This window comes from Rhyacophila brunnea, unplaced genomic scaffold, assembly GCF_057557595.1.
Source record: "Rhyacophila brunnea isolate RB1 unplaced genomic scaffold, BYU_Rbru_1.0 scaffold_20, whole genome shotgun sequence".
Lineage (NCBI taxonomy): Eukaryota > Metazoa > Arthropoda > Insecta > Trichoptera > Rhyacophilidae > Rhyacophila > Rhyacophila brunnea.
This window is the reverse complement of record NW_028232860.1, coordinates 7,582,532-7,604,130: the sequence shown is the minus strand read 5'-3', so window position 1 is coordinate 7,604,130 and position 21,599 is coordinate 7,582,532. Positions and strand designations below refer to the sequence as shown.

The following is a 21,599-nucleotide window of genomic DNA, read 5'->3' as shown; positions in this document are numbered from 1 at the left end:
GTCAGTTAAATATATGAAATGCTGCGTAATATTCTAGTTTGAGACACCAGATCAAAAAAATCAACCTTGCGTTAATTAAGTGAGACATCAAAAAGCAAGTGAAATACTAACCCAACAAATGGACTGCATTGACAACTTTGAAGAACATCATTTCCTGAGCAGAATCCAGGGGTGAATCGGTATCAAAGTTGAAAGCACTCTCACCAGCATCACAAAGGATAGTGGAACACCACAGTCGCCGCCTCATCTCTGCGGCGATTGCGAGACTTTCAGCTGCATCTTCATGACCAATGGCCACCAGTGAGCACAGCTCTAACGCTCTGCTGTAGTCGTACTCCGACAAACCTATGCCGGTCGAAGTTATGAACATCTGTTAAGACAAAGAATCAAAATTTCAATTAGAGGACATGAAGAAAACAATGTCATATTCTAAAAAGGTTAAGAATGTTAGTCATTTAAACCTAAACAATAATGCTAAAATAAATAGTAAAATATAAATTTTATATTAGATAATATGATTTTATAATGGCATGTGATCTTCCTTAAATGACCACCTTTAAATAAATTACTATTTTCAATCACGTATCTTAACAGCAGCATTAAAAACTAATAGCTTACATCGACAATTTCTCTGGGCTCCATAACCCTCAAATCTTCAGAGTCCAGTCCATGAGAAGCGAGCAGAGCAGGCGGAAGCGAGTGGTGCTCGGCCAGTAGAAGACGATTTCTCGCTCCTTTCAAGATTTCATCCACAACCGCTGGCTCCTCCTCTGCCGCCAGGGCGCACAGTTTGCTCAATGACGCTTGAACCTATAATCATTATTACATTTTAGAAACACTAGTACATACCTCACTATATTATGGTCTCTTCTTTATGCTCCTAATGGCATATTTTATTTCGATTTATAGCCTAATTTTCATTTAATATATCGGTAGCCAAAAACTAACTGTTCAATGTACAAACCGATACAGAATCTACACCCTATGCCTGAATTACCCAACGGAAACCCAATCATAATCAGAACCAATTTGAAATACCTATAATATGAAACTGTATCAAAAGTTGCATCCCAATGCAATACAGATAAAAAATTAAAAAATTGATAAGCAGTCAGTTACCTACCTTCAAAGAAAAAAGGTGGGCCGATTGGCCCATGCATACGTAATCGTATCACGTCGAATTTAGTAGAGTATAGTGCGGTGTGTAATCAAATGAAATGGGTACATAATAATATAGAGAACAGTGATACCTATAAGATTCAATAGATCAAAGATTAATCAACCTCTCCATTACATGCTGTGTTTGTCAACAATCAGACATTTCCCGTCGCATACCTCAGGGCTATATTGTCCTTCCTACGTAATGATAATCGTGCAATTATTGTAACCAAAATGTTCTGCCATAATAATTACAACATGTTTCTCTTGTTAACTGTTTAAATCAGTGGTTCCCAAAGTGGTTAATACAGACCCCCAGGGATCTTTGTGACTGCTGAGGGGGTCTGTGGCAAATTAAAAATAATTTGGGAGTGCGTGAACAATGCCGGGGGGTCCGCGAAAGGTATAATATAAAAAAATATTTGAGACATATTTTCATTATTATGAAAGTTACAATAAATAGCAGTTGGTTGGTTGTCTAAAACTGCATCTTTGGATTGATTTTATGCACTCTTTCATTCAATATTGGAATTCCTGGAAAGTAAATACATTAATATGCGGCTCAATTTAATTAATTGAAATAATTACAAGATAAAAAGAACTTTTTATATACGTTTTTAAATTTTCTGTTGAATTATATAAACTTGACTTGACTAGCTTAAACGATCAAAAAAAATTATATTTGATTGAAATAATACTGAAATGTCATTTTGACACTCATATTGATTTCCAAAGTAACGCACGTATATATTAATAATTTAGTTGTTAGGACTAGCAACCAATAATAGTGAAAGAAAGAAATAACTTTTCCTACAAAACAGAATTAACTGAAAATGAATTTAATTCTACTTAAAAATGGCTAAAAGTATTAAAAAAATGCATTGGCATCGTGTTCTGATATATTCTAAAAGTTTCAAATAACTAGTCGGGAATTTGTACCGGACAAACAACCACCGGACAAAGAAGAATACGACCTAATAAAAACGTTGTAAAAATGATATAGCTTATACTGACTTATTTGCCAAATTTAACGAAATCAATTTGAAGCTACAAGGTGATCAATTAAATTTAATCAAAACTAAAAGAATAATATCTGCGTTTGTTGTAAAAAAAAATCTATACAAACAAAATTTGGGAAGAGGAGAATGCTCTCAGTTTCCAAATCTTTCAAAATTGGAAACACGAGATGATGATTTGCTAGCTTATTGATAACAATTAAAGGCACTTCTTCGTCTCAGCCCAAGATTTGAAGACATTCTTCACTTGATTATCCCAGATTGGGTGTTGGACCCTTTTGCAAGCAGACCCACAAACTCAGTTGAATTTATACTAATACAGGAGCAATTTATTGAATTATCCACAAATGAGGAGCCGAAACCAATGTTTGAACAAGGATACCACAAATTCTGGTTACAAAAACCGACAACAACTTTATACCCTGCATTATGGGTCACACTGTACGGAGGCTGTTGATTGCTTTCCAGTTTTCTTATTTAGTAGAACATGGATTTAGTGCAGTTATGAACCTCATCACAAAAAAAAAAGCTGATTGGAAATTAGTGCTCGTGAAGACTTGTTACTCACAAACATAGAGCCAAACATAAACAATCGCATATCATCCCATCAGGTTCACCCATTTCATTGAAAAAACATGTGTTTTAAAACAAAAGTTATAATTTCAATAAATACTACTTGAAATATCAAAATGTTTTAATTATATTTTATTTTTACATGACCATTTACCATTCAAGACATCAATATTAAATTTATAACTTTTTTATTAACGGCCCACGTGCTCGTCGTAGGTCAAAATTGAGTTTTTATTGTATTTTCAAACCATGATCCTGGACACTCCTTAAACGTTGTAGATAATCTATTTATATAATTTTGAAGCCTTATTATCCTTTATAGTTATTTTAAACATTTGATGACTGTATAAAGTATTTTTGTTACATAAAATAGTATTCTTTTAAACCTCTCGCTCTAATGTTTTAGAATATAGTCAAATTTCGGTACATAACTGTGCAGTGGTGTTAAGATTTTTTACGTTTATTAATTTTTAAACGCATTTATAAAACCATTAGTATAATTTATTACGAGATAATTTTTGTAAAATATTCACGATAAAAAATTATATTGATAATCTCTGTGATCCCAAATTTGACAAGAATTAGGCATTTTATTATTCAAAAAATCGGCAAGATTAACACATTTGAAGATGATTCTAAAGATACTTATTATAAGCTATGTCTTTGACCATTCAACTGTGATAAACATCTTATGAAAAATGATTGCTTTATAATAATTATTGACCTAAGAATAAGGTAGTGTTTTTTTGAAATACGCCATTTCTTTTGTCATTCCCTAGTGGTTAAGCTACAACATACTGCCGTAGCCATAAATTGACAAACTATAATTAAAGTAGGGAGTAAAATTATGTTAACGCGCGTGTTTGAACATGTACCTAACCGAAATTTTTTTTTATTTTTTTTTAAACGGTACATGTTCAAACACGCGCGTCAATATCATTTTACTCCCTACTTCAATTATAGTTTGTCAATTTATGGCTACGGCCGTATGTTGTAGCTTAACTACTGGAGAATGACAAAAGAAATGGCGTATTTCAAAAAAACACTACCTTATTCTTAGGTCAATAATTATTATAAAGCAATCATTATTCATAAGATGCTTATCACACTTGAATGGTCAAAGACATAGCTTATAATAAGTATCTTTAGAATCATCTTCAAATGTGTAAATCTTGCCGATTTTTTGAATAATAAAATGCCTAATTCTTGTCAAATTTGGGATCACAGAGATTATCAATATAATTTTTTATCGTGAATATTTTACAAAAATTATCTCGTAATAAATTATACTAATGGTTTTATAAATGCGTTTAAAAATTAATAAATGTAAAAAATCTTAACACCACTGCACAGTTATGTACCGAAATATGACTATATTCTAAAACATTAGAGCGAGAGGTTTAAAAGATTACTATTTTATGTAACAAAAATACTTTATGCAGTCATCAAATGTTTAAAATAACTATAAATGATAATAAGGCTTCAAAATTATATAAATAGATGATCTACAACGTTTAAGGAGTGTCCAGGATCATGGTTTGAAAATACAATAAAAACTCAATTTTGACCTTCGACGGGCATGTCCCCCCTTAAGCAGTTATATAGAGTTATTTCACTTGGGGGTTCATGGTCAGGTTTTTGTTTGAAGGGGTCCATAGGCATTATCACTTTGGGAACCACTTTAAAAGATTAAAAGTGTCTGCGTAGAGAAGTAAAAATTTCAATTCATATTTCACTTTAACTGTAAAAAGCCTCCCTCCATTCCAATCCCAAGATGAAGGACTCCCTGAACATCCTAATCCAGGGGGGGGCAAACTTTTTGGTTGGAGGGCCAAATTCAAGAATTCAAAATGAGTGGCGGGCCGCAAGTAAAATACCATTTTTAGATATACACTATTTATTATCACGAAAAATAAACATTACAAAAAAATTAATTAGAAGAACGAAACTGTTTTTTTTTTTAACATTTTTTAAATTCAGGTGTTAATTTTGTAGTTGATATTCTCAAAACGGCTTGTAAATGGGCATCGGAGATATTTGATCGTAAAGAATTTTTATTGAGGTTCATGATCGAAAATGGTTGTTCACATATATAGGTTGATCCAAAAATAACGAACATTTTTCTTGCATAATCTTTAAGTTGGTCGAATTTTTCTGAATTAAGGGCCTTGTAAAATTTGGAGATTTCTTCACGACGATGCAATTCTCTTAAATCAGTGTCACACTGCAGATCAATAATCTTAAGTTGTAGCTCTGTCGGTACACCATGCCCTCCACATCTTGACGCGGGCCCCGAAGCCAGGGTCTTGGGCGGGCCCCCTACCTATCGCTATGGTTAAAGGCAGTCTGACGCTCTCCAGTATTGTTTTTCAAATGGTGTTCGAGGTCAAATAAAATTCAGTGTAATTTAGCGATTTTTTAACACAGTATTTCTCAACACGTCCCAACAACTATATGTTTTAAAATGGTAATAAGTTCGAAGTAAGCTAGCGCCGCAGGCGACTTTTTTTTGCTATTAGAGCAAAATTAAGATGTGTGTTTATCTCATTTATCTGGTCGACCCGTCACGCTGGGCCCCCCCTGAGCCCGGGCCCCTAGGCTAGAGCCCTGTCAGCTCCCCCCTTGTGGGGGCCATGCGGTACACTATCAATATCTATTGAAAATGGATTGCGTACTATTGCTAAACTTGTCTCAATTTTTTGGAAGTCACCAAATCTTTGTGAAAAATCGTCATTCAGAGCTTTAATAATTTTACCATATTATTCAAATTTATATTCTGGTATATTCAGCAACTTCAAAGTTGGAAAGTGGTCCACGTTGTTATTCGATATTTGTCGAAGGATTAACTTGAGTTTTAATTGAAATCCAATCAAACTTTTTACCATATCATGGGCATATATTTTTTTTCCTTGCAACGCGGAGTTAAAAGTATTTAAATATGTCACGATGTTCAACGTCGAAAATATTGGTTACATAGTGTGAGACGAGACGCAAGGAAGACGTACCTACTGAGATAACACATTTACGAAACAACAAATTCTTCAAATTTTAATTTATTGTCAATATTTCTTAAAAAATTATAAAAAAGTTATTCGTAATCAGAAGTACAATTAATGATGGCGGGCCGCAAAAAAATACCCGGCGGGCCACATGCGGCCCGCGGGCCGCAGTTTGCCCCCCCCTGTCCTAACCCAAGATCAAGCAAAGTTGTGATGTTAGTATCCAGTTTTGACATAGGAAAAAAATATTGTCCCTGTAAAAATATATGTAATATGTATGTTGGGCAGAAGCAAAACAATAATAAGTCATGAACACCTGCATCATAAAATTTGATCGACACATGAGAAAAACTACTCGGCCAACATCGGCTTCTAATTTTGAACAAGCAAATAATATCCTCCGTCAAATAGATTGTGTTAAAAAATGCAAAATATATTTTTGTAGTAAAAGGATTTTAAAATATTTGGCTTTTTCCCAGTTTTGTAGTTACACCAATGATTGTCATTTACGTACCCTGTGCGGTCTGCGAACTAAAAAATTAATAAATTGCCCCTACTGAAAAAAAGATTGTGCATCCCTGACATGCTCTTTCTCCATAGAATTAATTTCTCCATTAATAATTATGAGTGAGAGAAAGAATATAGATTAGTAAGGATTAAATAAGGAGCACACACCGACATTCTGGCAACAGATTCTGCCTCGACTGTGGCCAACTGCAACAGAGTGTCGGCGGCCTCCCTCCAGCGGTCCGCTCTGAGTTCGTGCAGCCACAACAGCTCTGAGCCGTCCCCTTGCATCTCTGTCACCATCATGGAGCCAATGGTAGTCTGCGAATGCTGCTGCGGCTGCGGAGACACGCCTCGGGTTTGCTCTTCCATGAAGGGGGTTCCGCGCGATCCTAGCCAACGTGAAAGGGCTGCCGCATGTCGGGGGAAGGCTTTCAGCAGCGCCGCCTGGCCCCCTCTACCGCGCTCCATGAACCAGTTGAATGCACACTCTTGGAAGCCCTGTAATACAAAATCGAGCAATAGATTACTATGATCTCACTATGAAAACAAAATTGAGATGAGTCCAATTAGTACTCTTAGGTGTATGTGTGCATATTATATTGAAGCCGCATCATAGCTCAATTTGATATAAACAAAAAAAAATTAAGTTAGGTATACACATATTTATTTTCAGGCATATAAATACACATTCATTCAAAAAACATTCATTTAAGGCATATAAATACACATTGGGCTGATAAGAGAGGCTTACCAGATCTTCAAACTTGTCCATATAGTGATAAAGCCTGTCTCTGTTGTTGGACTTCTCGCAGACGAGAACCAGCATCTCAAAATCGTGAAACTTCTCCGAAAGGCTGAATGCATGGTCATACTCTTCGTCATCAACTAAAACCAAAGGTATTGATTAAGCAACAGTACCTAAGCTCTTAATTACCTGAGAGCGGATTACCGGATTTGCAGAAGATTTTTATTTAAAAATCGTTGAATAATTCTCAAAAATAAACAAAACACAGAATTTCATAAATAGGTAGGCCGAGTTCAAAAAAAAAATTTTTTTTAAATATATACTATGTTCGACGGTAAGAAGATCATTTGGATCTCCATAGAGTGGAGGTTGTATCAACAGATTTTTTTAATGAGAAATAGATGTTAGCCACTTGCTCACCTTATTAGGTCCACACTCTGGGTCCAAACACACATTGAAAAACAACATATGAATTTTGCCAGACCCGGGATTCGAACCCGGGATCCCTCGACAATATAAACCAATACAGAATTCGCTCGTCGAGACAAATGTCGAAATGTATTTTAAAACAAAATAAAAACGATTAGTGAACTATTTTTTTTATTCAACGAATAATTCACAAGATTCGTTGAATAAAAAAAACAGTTAATTAAAAATTATTCGCAAGTTCAAGTTACAACAAAAAATCTTGGAGTGATCCGTGATGTCGGTTAGTAATTAAAGTAATACCTACATTGATTCAAAATACAAAAGCCCATCGCCAAATAGTAGCTCAATTTAGAAAGCGCTTCAGTGTGTATTAAAAAGCCATTAGTTAAAATTTGTCGTAATTAAGTATGACTCTTTTAACATAGTGGTCTATGTGCTTGGGCACGATTCCCGAGAGATGCAGGTTCAATTCCTGCAGGGTGGGGTGTCTCAATTTTTTTCAAAAAGATTTTTTCTATTGGTTATAATATATTTTCTCAGAAGTGTTTTCAAAATTATGTATGTTTAAAAACTATTAGCTCGGATTATCTGTGTTTTTCATTTATCTGAGCCCTTCCTCTATGATTATTAGCTCAAATCGATGAGTTTCGAATTTAAACTGTTTATTTTTCATTCTGGTGCATTCAAAACGGCGACAAATCAATATGTACTACTCACTAAAGGGCTGAATCATTTCCGTCCGCATCTCCGTGTACTCCTTCATGATGCTCTCTTTCCCCCGACAGTCTGCCTCCGTTCTCTCGACAGCAAATTGAAGAGTGACAGATGCCAAGGCGGCCGCTTGTGCTCGCAGTTCAGACCTCGACCCGGGAGGGGCTTTGCGCGCCCGCGATACGCTCAGCGAACATTGATCTTGCAAAGCTCCCTGAAGACGACCGGGCCGCGAGCAAGACGTCCATGTAGCGGGATCCAATCGGAGATTCAAAGAGCCTGGGGGCGGAATGAAGGTCGACGCTTGCTGCTGGCGGAATTTTAACACTTCTTGGAGGACAGCCTGAAAGAGCATTGAGAAATAAATTGCCGCACATCTAGTTTTTAAATCGAGTTCAAGATTTAAATATAATTTGTGAACATAATTGGTACATACAAGGAACACAAAATTAACGGGAACTGGCTTACCCCACTAGGTGTGGTATAACAGGCAACGGATGTCAAGTGTGGAAAAATTTGCGACAAACTTAAATACGTGTTAAAGAATATATTATTTTCAATAGTTATGCCTGTATGATAATACATAATATGCATTAAAGTTTTGTCACATAAATGTAACGTGCATTCATATTCATGGCAGTCGGCACGCTTTGTTATACTTGGGTTTTACGGCCTAGAAATCATAAAGTACCCTGCTTCAAAACCTTGGTCCATGACAATGGCTTTACATTTCTATATATTAATCTGTTTGATGTAAAATGCTATTGTATACTATGTACTAGTAAACGATCATATTATTATTTACTTACAATCAACACTTTGTTGACTTTGATGAGAAGTTGCGTAAGAGCGGGGGGCGCGCACCCGGAAGCGTCTTGCTCTGCACACCACTGTACACAGCGGACCAGTGCTCTCTCCACACCAGACACTCGCTTGTAGAACAGGTCGGACGGAGAGAGACCTGCCACCGAGCACGAATCCTCTTCATCTTCGCTCTCTGACATCACCTGTTGATTGAATAGATATAATATTTTTTTTAAATTGAAGTTCAGAAGCTTTTCACGCAATAATTGGTACTCGCATGGCGGGGCGCAAGCGCGTAGAACGATAGTGGTGGATATGCCGGAAGAAATATGAACTACACTGCACAGAATATTTTGGCGTTTACCGATTATCTACGAACCTGTCAAATAACACCATACATTGACAATATCGCGTCTCGCTTACGCTTGAAGAATGAGATTGGAGAGACAGTCAGCACTTTTACATGTAAACAGTTATTATCGCGATAGTTTAATATACACACTATTGGTGCTAGTAAATCCATGCACGTGTACAGGCGCTAAAATTACCATGCATGCATGCGATTGATACAATATACACTCGAAAAAAAAGCATTTCAATCAATATTTTATCCCATCCCAAAAATAATTGTCAGAAACTGATATACCTATATCATGCAATCTTAAAGGGCCCGTAAACGAGCATCAAAATTTGCAGATTGCCGATAAAATTGCCAAAAAAATGATGCAACTATTGCCCAGTTGCTGGGCAATGTATGGCCTGACATCAGTATCGGGCAAGTGAAGCCAATGCATTTTGTGCGTACACGTGACTTGAGATAAAGCAACAACGGCCGACAATGGATGTTTCTATAACATATCTCGTCCTAAATAATCACATAAACAAATCCAAAATAAAAGAAGGATTTGGATCGGGCCCTAATTAAACAAACGTGAAACAATAAGTAATATAAACCAGAAGTCAGTTATTGATAATTATTTATTTAAAAACTTTAAAATAAAGTCAAAATTTGACGTTTAGTGAAATTGATGTTTGTGCAGCTTTGATAGTTGGCCTTTTCATATTAGGATCATTATAGTTTAGCTTCGACGTTCCATAGCTCCGGACGTAAATAAACCTCATTAATAAGCTCCCAATGCCCTATCGTTCGTCCATTTATTCATTGTACGTAGTGTGAATTGACGATTAGTAATAAAATAACACCATAATATATTAATAACGACACAGCGAAACATTATAACGATGTATTGTCGAATCGGCTGTCACTAATGTTTTTATTGTTGCTAGGGGTGAGGTCAAACAGAGACGCACATATGGAGCAGAGCGAGAATGAAATAGACTTATCTAGCAATTATTGCCGTATTTTCGATTCGAGTTCGATATTCGATATATCGACCAACCCTGCTGCCAGAAAGCATGGGCAATAAATGGAAAGTTTCCGCAACGTAGACTACTATTTTCGTATTTTGGGGAACTATTAACAGCAACACAATTGCGTTTACGAGCCCCTTTAGAATCACACATTTGCGCTGCGGGATATTATAGATCATTTGACGAGTAATGGACTGCTCATATCGTCGGTAATTTTCTACAAACACGTATCTCAAAAAACACAACTTTTCAGGAGAGGCAAATTAACAACTTTATTCTCTCAGTTTTTAATTCAGAAATAAATTTTCTTCTATGAAATATCCATTTAGTACAGTTACACACATTTTCATGAAAAAAATGTTGTTTCTTCAATCTATCGCACTATACTTTCGACCAATCAGTCATATTGTCAGAGATACGAGAATGCGTTTTTTTTGCAACTTTACTGTGATTCATTCCATAATATTACTGCAGTAAACACGTATCTTGACTTATGAGAAAGAACTTCAGTATAATCACTATAATCATCTATCGGAGTTCAGTATTATATCGTCACCGTTCAGGCAAAAGTCACCAACCCTAAAAACATAGTTTTGAGATATCGAAATTTGAAAGTTTGAAAATGCAGGAAAAATCAGATTTACATGTTTTTATGGTTTTATCTACATTAAATTATTTTCTCATGTCTTCTTTACAATTTCTTTAAGCTACTTTTACTTTTTGATGATAATTAAAAAATCTGGAAGGCTTTGAAGGAGGCAAGGTAGCTCAATTTATGGTTTGGTGACTTTTGCTTGTTAATAATCTGAACAATGTTAGCCAAAATAAGGATAGTGACAGGTAGTGATATAAGTAATAATGAAGATAAAGTGGTAAATAATAAGTTTTATTGAATGAAATAGTCTTTTAACATGTTTATTTTTGTGTTTTAAGATATAAATACATAAAGTTAATGAATTAAGTGGTTTGTTTGACTGTAAAACTAATGCTAATAACAAACCAACGAAAAAATTTGAAATTTAAGTAATAACATAATGAAAGCAAAGAAAGATTAACAGATAATAATTAAAAAGTACTCCTCGTCGGTATCACTTCCGACATCAGGTTCTGCATTCCTATTAATAACGCTGGTTGAGCTCGGCAGAGATTGGTACCAGTGGTAGAATTCTTGGGGTATCACACCTTTTTCACATAATACCATTAAGTCTTTATGTTTCTGTGAACTTATTGGTAGAGGCTTATTATACGCCTTTGACAATATATTTGGAAATGTTGGAGCAAGATTCCGAAGAGCAATATTAATTTCTAAATATTCGCCGGAATGGCCATACCTACATTTTATAATTGAAGGACTTTGTTTTTCAAATCTGAAGCATTTCACCTTTAACCAGTTAACTTTTTGCCCAGCCGTGTTCCTGGTTTTATTTTTTAATACTTGTTTGGACAGGAGACCCAAATCATAAAAATCGCTGTATTTCAGTTCTTTTGTGGTATACGGTGTCGCAGTTTTTTTATTGCGATTAGATCGAGCAGCTGAAAAAATGTTTATCCAATCATGCATCGTATACACACTCATGAATCGCTTCTGTTTCTCAATAGCACTGTGCATACTGTCACATTCCATCATTGAATGTCCGGATTCTAAAAACTTTTGCTCCAATACTTCAATATTGTCTGAGCTCTGCACCACGTACATCAAAAGGGCCACTATATTTTGATTGCGGTTCTGGCCACCGCACGTGTCACCAAAAATGGACACTTCTTTTATATTGCTTGGCAAGTTAGTCATATAACTATACAAGCATGTACCAATCTCGATGCTACCACGCTTGCCATTTACCTCATGCCAAGCATAACAGAAAGCATTATTAGGCGGAGCTCCTTCATAAATTGTCAAATTGTGGCAACAGAGTTTTCTGCTGTAATACAGAGGTGAGACATCGCTACTTAGAATTTGTAAAACACTCTGTAAATCAAAGGTTACTGTTGCAAAAGTGTTTTCTCGAGTTGCCCTTTCTTTGTCCATAGCTTTGTCGGTGTTGGCTTCCCTCTCCCTGTTTTTATGTTCGGTGTAGTTTTTCTCCAATTGTTTCTTCTCGTCACCGTCCTTCATTGCGTTATATTTTGTGCAGAGAGCACATTGGTCTTTTCTCGGTCTAAAAAAGGAGTAATTATAGTCCTTGCAAAATATCCTTTTGTAAGATGTGATGCTTGGAGGTATGACATCCTTTCCTTTGCAAAATTCTGTGAACAGTGCAAACATTTTTGATATCGATAATTTACTGTCTAAATATTGCCGGCTCGATGATTTTTTCCTCATTTCCTCCTCCTCCTCATTTAGTTCCTGTAATAAGTAGTAATACAATTATTAATATATTGATAATATTATTACTGGTGAACGTTTTAGCTTTACCCTACACAACAAAATATACTTACAATAATAGGCACAGCACTTGTATCTGTCACTTCCATATAAATATAGTTAGGCGATTCGCTAATAGAAATGTTATCCATTACATTCTGAAACAATACAGTATGTAAGAATTATTATTTTTTCAACATAATAATAAAAACAATACAATTGGTTGGTTCTGTTAAAGTTAACTCACATCCTGGGTATCGTCATTGGAATCAACTTCATTAATTTCCATGATATGGGGATTTTGATTTAATACATCTTTACGATGCATAGAATCATAGGTTGTACTCTGAAACATAAATAATATTTTTTACATTAAATTCAGAACTTAGGTGTGGAACAAACGCCTTAATTATGCTAAAATGAATATGAAAACAAATTTACCGCAGGGGCAGAGTTAACATCAGATTCATTGACGTTCATAGTGCTTAAATTATGTTGTGTACCGGATATTCTGTATCCATCTTCAATAAATTCAGTTGAAGCACTCTGAAATACAAGAAAAGTACTTCATTATCAAGTATAACCTCCAAATAATTAATATGGTAAATAAGACAATTTCAGTCGATTCACTTTAATGTCTTTATTGAATATAAGACAAATATTTCATTGTAATTTCATTGGGAATTGAATAAAAAGTTTTGTTTTCGACAAACACTTACCGGTACAACAATTTCAACGTCACTTGATGCACTGTGATATTTCGAGTAATGCATGATAACAGAACTCCTGTTCGACAAATAAATATTACAAATCTTGCAAAGCATTACGGAATCTGGTAATATAACAACAATTAGTCCCAAACAATCCACAATCGAAACAATATCGTAACTCGAAAATCCAAACGTTCAATGACAGTTGACACGATGCAAGTGTAATCATAGACGAAAATGACCATAAACGAAAATAATTGTCAATCACAACTCTCTATGGTTGGATGGTGACTTTTGCTTGTTTATTTCGTCATCGCTGTGCTGCATTTACGAACAGACAAATGTCACCATCACGCTATGGCGAGTTTTGTTTGATTTAATTTAGATCAAAGCGATCTTATTATAACAAACTATTCTTGTTTGATTATTTTTGCGTATTTCAGACAAGTATTAGATGTTTTCAAATGACAAATCAGTAAAACTCACCATCCATAGTATAGGGACTTTTGCTTGTATATTTATAACGAATAATTTATTTTTTTATAGAGTCAATAATGTCTATTCGACTATAATGATTTATGCTTGTTAAGATTTTATCGAAAGTCATTTAGTGAAAAACAAATAATTCCGATTTAAGGAAAATTTTACTAACAAATGTACCGTGGTGACTTTTGCATCTTAAAGAACATAATTTTACGCTTCGAGTGACATACTCAACTCAAAACTGCCATTTTTAGGTTTGGTGACTTTTGCCTGAACGGTGACGATATGTACTTACAAACATGTAACTCAAAATACATAGTTAATAATATCTATAAAAGTCTTTTATTGTGAAACGAGTTTTATCTCATTGCTTAAATCTATTGTGTTATAAAGAATGTTTTGAGATACGTGTTAGTGGAATATGTGCATATTCAAATTCTGAATTCATTACATCAAACAACTCAAAACTGACAAAAATTGAGATAAGTGTTTGTAGAAAATTAGCAACGATATATAATAATAATGAAATAGAAACCTGTTGTATAACGGTATCAACGACGTTCTGATGGATCTGCTGCTGCTGCAAAGTCCTCAGAGCGATGGCAGCGGCCCCTCTCTCGGCGAGTCCTCGAAGAAGAAAAGCAGTCGGCACAGGCTGAGCTCCGCCATCCCGACTCGCCCCTCCCAACCGCCTCCACAGGCCACTTGTTCTGATAAAGTCCAACAGCAGAGACAGCGCTCGCCTCTTGTCTTGGAGCTGAAGTAGAATCTGGAGAGAGCCAGAGCTTCCCAACCCGCTGCCGCTACTGCCCCATCTGCCAATTGCACGAAATTTACAATTAGTGACGACATAATAGTCGAGCTCGGATGAAAGGGATTTATTATTCCAGTATTGAAAAACCTTTTTGTTTCGAATTCCCGCCTCATGGCACACTAAGCATTAATCAAACATCACACTCCCTATAAACTAAATTCTCTACTATAGGGCATACGGATTCTTTCCTTATGATAATGATAATAAAAAGAATTTTCCGTCTCATTTTCTTCTGGGTATGCTATGAATGCAATCCTTGTCCATCCGAAGAATGATTGCTAGCATTTCTTTTTACTTCTTCGTGGGTTCATTTACAATACGTCTATAATCGCAAATATTAATTTTCATTTTCCCACCAATATCACTCATAAATCTGCGGTCTTCATGATAGTCGCAGGATGGATGTGATGTTTCATGATGGTGTATTGTGCGATTAACCTCATAGATGGCACCATATAAGTTGATTTATTTATTTTGAACTATATAATATTCGTGGATGTGTTAAATAGGTTAAATTTGTAATCGTTTTCATCATTTTACTTTAATATTTACATAAGAATCCACTTTCTTTTCTACTTTATTGTTATGTTCGTTATAATAAATAAACACACACAATCAAGAGTTATGCAAGACAATTTGACAAGTATGTCCAATTTCAAGTAGGCTATGATCTAGTATCCATTATTAAAACTGGCAGTGATCTATCGCCTCCCATTGTCATTCTTCAACCTAAATAAATGTATTATATTTGGCTGAGGACACTGAGACGTTACAAATTAAACAAGACATTTCTTTCACCATTACAAAGAAAGACTCAATTTCCCGTGCATTGAGAGATACGATAGTACTGACAGCAATCATTAGAGAAATAACTAGTATTAATGAAATGCATTAATTACCTGGGATCACTCGTCGGCACGTCATCCATTAAGTCAGTAGCTATAGCCAGCACAGTTCTGTCTAGCGAAGTATCCACTCCCGTGATGTCATCACCGGGTGGAAAGAGATCAGCCAATATGGAGCGACTGGCGGTGAGTTCCCGCCGCATGTGATGTAGGAAAGCTGCTTTCAGGAGTGCCGTGGCAGACCCACGTGACTTTCCTGAGGATCCGCCCGAAGCCACTTCTAATGGATCCAACTCGTACAGGGAGAGATGGCCGTCGAAAGCTTCGGAAGCTCGGGGCGAGGCCACGGGACTGTCATTTATGGATCTAACAAAATCACTTCATTAAAAATATGAATCTTTAGAATTCCAAAGGCAAATGTTAATTAGTGAGGATATTTGACGGTAACTAAATTATAATTTAAACAATAATTCATAACTAGCAAGCGTTTGGCAGCCAAATAAACAAGAGTTACATAGTTGTAAATTGCTGGAATAAGTTTAATGGTTGTGTGTAAATATTAGATTTAGGACTACTACCAATTACCTGCCTAGAGAGAGGCTGCCCAGTTCCGGGAAGGCAGACCATAGTTACCAAGCCGTGCTATTCTACGCCAGCACATCTATTCTATACACAAGACTGCTATCGGCCGCTATCAGCGGTTGTCGAGGGTAGTTTATAATATATTTGTATTGAGGTATTATAATTGTTACAATAAGTTAGCTGTCTAAACAGTCAAAACTGTCTATCTCGCTCGAAAAGTTAGCACAGCCAAGAGAGGTGCTGTTAAAACATAGTACTTATTGTAAAAATTATACATAATAATTCAATACGAACATAATATAAAAACCTACCCTCGATAGCCGCCGATAGCAGTCTTGTGTATACAATAGATTCGCAGGATGGGTTAATATCTCCCAAAAACACATTGTCACTCAGACTTGGTACGAGCCCGACAATAATTGTAAAATTGTGTAAATTGTATTCTGGACCCGCCCTACACCACATCCTGATAATAAACAGACGATTGGTCAGGGCCCGTCCCAGGCCTTACCAGTACATATAAGATGCAAGATTTATGGTTATCATATAAAAACAAAAAAATTTCATTTCTTACATATCATTCAGTGCGCTTTCATTAGACAAGATAGAAATTACTCCGTGCATTTTAGAGAAGAACAATGGAACTCCAAAACACACTCCACCGCCTAAGATCTGATCTCCATTAGCCGTGAAGTCAATTAGATCTGCCTTCTCATTCGGATTCAGACCTGAGAAGAGAGGCAAAGATTAGTAAACATTATTCTTTCAAAATGAAGTCATATTAAATGGAAAAAGAGAGTCCTAAAAAATGCAAGACCTAAAAAATTTAACTGTACAGGGCTGAGGATTCCTTTAATTGTCCGTCCCTTATTTATATTAATAAGTCGTGTATTGTGACCAAAGAGTATATGGTTTATTTAACATTTTACAGTGACAATAAGGAATACAACGCAGGTGTAGTGTGTTTCGTAGTAAATTTATATGCGAGCATTATGGCGTAGTCCGATCATGTACCCAGTTCAATCAAATAGGTCACTTGACTGTGATTAAGCTTACTGACTACAGTGTTACAAGTGCAAGCAAAGCTTCTATAAATAGTGAACTAGGCGAGCTTGATCTTTTGACGGAGCCAAACTCAATTCAATTCCAATTGATAACTGAAGATCAAGCAGCGCCTTACATAGCGAAACCCTTTCTCTGCCGTCTGTGATAACGTTTGTTATAAACTGTAGTTCAAGCGGTCCTGAATGCGATGTCCAACCGTGTGAAGGAGAAAATATTCAATGGCCCCCGCGCAGCGCTTAACTGTTAATATAGGGAGTATCACAAATATTTCATTTTACACTAAACGGCAACTACAGAACGTTTTCAATAAGGATGGATTATTGAATAATTAATATTTTCTACATCTTGGGAGCATTGAATGCGTTATTTGTGAATAAAAAATTTATTGACAATTAGGGTTGAGGTTTTAGGCGTATTTTTTCAGTTAATTATCTTAGCAAATAAACCTCATAATACAAGTACAAAGTTTGCTACAAATGAATCAGCAATGCGAAATTACTTACAGCTAATTTATGTATCGTTATGCTGAGTAACTTTTTTTTACCTCTACTTTTACATAGATTTTATATCTATCTGGATTGAAGGTTTTTTTCTACAAGAGTGATCTCAAGATGAATAAATATTAATGCAGTAGATCCGAATCGATCATTGCTCAATCTGTCATTTTTCTATATGTATCATTCATTGGGTCAAGCAATGACATTAATATGGACGAAGCATCTGGAAAAAAAATGACACTCACTTTTTTGTCGGGTCTGCCGAATGGCATAATCTGTTCTAACGCCATTACAATAAAGGTGATATTGCTATAAATTCCCGATGCTTTTTGTCGGTCTGCCGAATGGTTCGGTTCGAACGGGTTCGCTCAAATTAACATTGACACTAGAAACACTGTCAACGTTCAATCATGGCTGTGGGCCCCCCGGGGGCCGCGGTCTGGCCGGGACAAGCCGGGACTCGAGGAACTCGTGGCAACTCACGACCTGACGGTGCTGAATAACTCTAATAGTCCAGCCACATTCTCTACCAACAATGGGGAATCTCACATTGATGTCACTTTGATATCCACTGGTTCTGCCGGACGCGTCGTGAACTGGACTGTCCATTTGGAAGCGTCAGCAAGCGACCACCGTCTGATCACGTTCGCCTACAGGACCGAGAGGGGCCACGCGTCTCTCGCTCCACTTGTGAGCGAGTCACTGCCGAGGCGTTTCAGGACCAAGGGAACCGACTGGGTACGTTTTGACCGCGAGTTTGCTGAGGGTCTGGACAGGATGGCCTCGCGCCCTCCGCCAAAGGACATGCACGCTGCGGCTGAGGACCTCACGAATCTCATGATTGAAAAAGCGGAGGGCACTATCGGAAGGACGACCCCGAGACCGCCGAACCTCGCACCCTGGTGGAAGCCGAGACTGACAAGACTGAGAGACACGATGAGGAGGGCCAGAAGGGCCTTACAAGCAGCGCGAAGATCGCTGGAGGGGCCGCTGCACGCGGACCATCCGCTTGCGGTCACCTACAGGACCACTAGACTCAAGTTCAAAAAGGCAATCAGTAAGGCTAAGAAGGTGCACTGGAGAGAGTTCGTCACTGAAATGGGTGGCAATGATCCGTGGGGCCCCCCCTTCCGCGTGATGAAGCTGGGCTTACGGCCCGGAAAAGTCATGTCGGCGGTACGGCGCCCCGACGGATCGTTCACCAATAGCTCTGAAGAGTCCGCCACAGTCCTGTTGGATGCTCTTATCCCGCAGGACAACGAGTCGCTCGACATTGACAACGACCGCTTTCAGCAGCTTCGCGTCTATGCGCTGCTCCCCTTAAACACTCCGCGATCCGCAGCCACTACCATGTCCGAACTAGGGATCCTGTTTGCCAGCCTCCCGATTGGCAAAGCCCCGGGGCTTGACTGCATAGATAACGCGCTAGCGAGAAGGGCGTGGTCTCTTGCCTCACACGAGATCACGCAACTCTACAAAGAATGCATGAGTAGTGGCATATTCCCCGACTGCTGGAAAAAGGGTCATCTCACGGTGATCCCCAAAGCCGGCAGTCGCCCTCCTTGTGACCCGAAAGCGTATAGACCGATTACGCTCCTTCCCGTCTTCGGGAAGATATTGGAAAGATTGATAAACAGCAGGATTGAGTCCCACCTGTCGGAAAACTGTCCAATCTCGCAAAGACAATTTGGGTTTAGACCCGGAAAGTCCACCGAGGATGCGATTCGCTTTGTGATCGATTCTGTGGAGAGCTCTGGCAAGGACCTCGTTGCCGGGATTTTTCTCGACATTGCGGGCGCGTTTGATACTGCGTGGTGGCCCTTGGTTCTGGCAAAGCTTAGGCTGAAACAGATCCCCGGGGACCTCTTTGCCTTAGTTCAAAGCTACTTCAGCAATAGGGAGATAACCTACGACTCCGGCCCCAGCCTGATTCACAGGAGGACCACCATGGGGTGTCCCCAGGGCTCCGTCCTGGGACCCCTTCTGTGGAACATTCTGTTTGACGACGTTCTGTCCCTGCCACTGCCTCCGGGCTGCACGCTCGTTGCGTACGCCGACGACTTGCTCCTGCTTGTTGGGGCGACGAGCCGACCGGCACTTGAGCGTGCAGCCACGGACGCCTTGGGCAGAATCCTTAATTGGGGGTTGCTGAACAAGCTGACCTTTGCCCCGAGCAAGACGGAAGCTGTCCTCCTCAGGGGTAGTTCTCGGGTCAACATAACTCGACGGCCGCCCACGGTTCGTTTTGGCCAGACCTCAGTGCGTTTCTCCGAAAGGGTTACGTATCTGGGAGTAATTCTTGATGACAAGCTGTCTTTCGTTCACCACGCCAAGACGGCCGTCTCTAAGGCCAATTCGGCTTATCAGAGAATGGCCCGAATGGCGGGCAGCAATTGGGGACTTAAGCCTAGAGCCCTTAAGGTTGCATACGGCGCAATTTTCATGGGAATTGCCGGTTACGCCTCCAGCATTTGGCATTCCCGAGTAAACTCCTTAACTCTCGTGAGACGCGCACTATTAAGCGGGCAGCGACTTGCGCTGATCTCGCTTACCAAAGCCTACCGCACAACTTCTACTGACGCGCTTGCCGTACTCGCGGGGGTGCTACCCCTCGATCTGCACGTCCAAGTCAGAGGATCGATCACCCTCCTCTTGAGGGGGATCAGCACAATACTCGCCGGTGTCCATCTGACACCACCGCAGAGATCCGAGGACGTTCCTTACAGAAAGACTGTAAGTGACATTGTTTACAAGACCGCATTTGCGGCATGGCAGGCGAGGTGGACCGCCTCCCCCAAGGGGCGGCACACTTACCGTTTTTTTCCAGACGTATTCTGCAGGCACCAAACTAGAAGACTCCAACCTTCGCACTGGATTAGCCAGTTCCTCACCGGCCATGGCAACTTCGCCGCCAGACTCCACGAGTTTGGCTTGATAGTAGATGGGCCGGGTTGTACCTGCGGGCATGACCACCAAGATGTTGAACACATCCTCTGGGATTGCCCGCTTATGGAATTCGAACGAGCGGAGCTGTTTGCCAGGGTCCGTCCTCACACGGGCCCAATTGGTCATGGAGATCTGGTAGCAACCGAGGCCAACTTTGCGGCATTTGAGAAATTTGCAGCGTCGTATGGGGAGCGGGATAGTCCCGACTCTTCTGTAGACTCATCCATTTCAATTCGTGACACTCAGTATGCGGGTACACAAAGCGCTTAACGTCAGCGGACAGCAGAGCCAGTCCAAAAACAAACATTTTCTTTCTTAACTTTCTTCTTTAAGCACTACGGTGCATGGTTGCAGCATCAGTCCCGTGCGGCTCCGTCTCGGGACGGAATGAGCACTTAAAATCACTTCTTTCAGACACGTTTAAAGCGTCATAGAAAGCGGCCGTGCATATCCACGGTTGTGCATATATGACGGGTGGTGGTGGGCACTTTAACGTTTGTTCTAACGCCACTCAGAGACTGAACTGTCGAGCCGTGCAGACGTGTTTTTGCATCGCTATTATTTCGCTTTCGTTATATTCAATTTTGACCCTGCTATTCACAAGTTTTTGATCCCGTTTCTTCACTAATACCTTTGCCTGCCCTTGGAATACGATTTGTGAAACTTTTGTGTATTTTCCCCTTGGACTTTCCCGGGAATTGTGACTTTTAATTTGTTTAATAATAGTTACGTAATTATTGTAACAATAATATTTATTGTGCGATAAATTGTGGTTGAGTGAGTGACGTGTGACGAGTGTTACCTAGCGCCATGGTCAACCACAAAGGGGACCCCATGCAAGTGGAAGGAATGTCCACTAGGAAGCGGAAGTCGGACGTGGCTGAGAGTATTGGTGACCCAAAGCAGGCCCCCAAGGTCAAGGATAAAAGGCCTCATAAAGAAAAAGAGAAAGACAAGCAGAGCGCTTCCACTTCAAAGG

The 21,599-nt window shown here is 38.7% G+C and overlaps 2 protein-coding genes across 2 annotated transcripts in view; both read right to left on the bottom strand.

Annotated features, from left to right (window-relative positions):
* The window catches only part of Nup133 (nuclear pore complex protein Nup133), a 38,364-nt gene that overhangs the window by 818 nt on the left and 15,947 nt on the right, over positions 1–21,599 (bottom strand). Inside the window, exons 9-17 of the mRNA XM_085948661.1 lie at positions 16,687–16,840; positions 15,585–15,896; positions 14,407–14,686; positions 8,951–9,148; positions 8,148–8,484; positions 7,008–7,141; positions 6,422–6,754; positions 619–810; positions 112–370 (exon numbers count right to left, since the gene is read on the bottom strand). Coding sequence (XP_085804787.1) covers positions 112–370; positions 619–810; positions 6,422–6,754; positions 7,008–7,141; positions 8,148–8,484; positions 8,951–9,148; positions 14,407–14,686; positions 15,585–15,896; positions 16,687–16,840 — 2,199 coding nt within the window. The remainder of the gene's footprint in view (positions 1–111; positions 371–618; positions 811–6,421; positions 6,755–7,007; positions 7,142–8,147; positions 8,485–8,950; positions 9,149–14,406; positions 14,687–15,584; positions 15,897–16,686; positions 16,841–21,599) is intronic.
* On the bottom strand, positions 11,184–13,901 carry LOC147071147 (uncharacterized). The gene is made up of 5 exons (XM_085948662.1): positions 13,398–13,901; positions 13,120–13,224; positions 12,926–13,024; positions 12,753–12,836; positions 11,184–12,660 (listed from the first exon to the last, which is right to left on the bottom strand). The coding sequence occupies exons 1-5, from the start codon at positions 13,500–13,502 to the stop codon at positions 11,368–11,370; spliced, it is 1,686 nt and encodes a 561-aa protein (XP_085804788.1). The 5' UTR covers positions 13,503–13,901; the 3' UTR covers positions 11,184–11,367.

What these genes read in the sequence shown, in the direction of transcription:
- LOC147071147 (XM_085948662.1), bottom strand. Translation starts at nt 13,502, where the DNA reads ATGCTTTGCAAGATTTGTAATATTTATTTGTCGAACAGGAGTTCTGTT. An exon ending in CCAATGACGATACCCAGGAT is followed by an intron (nt 12,837 to 12,925) that starts GTGAGTTAACTT and finishes GTATTGTTTCAG; the next exon opens with AATGTAATGGATAACATTTC. An exon ending in CAAGTGCTGTGCCTATTATT is followed by an intron (nt 12,661 to 12,752) that starts GTAAGTATATTT and finishes TACTTATTACAG; the next exon opens with GAACTAAATGAGGAGGAGGA.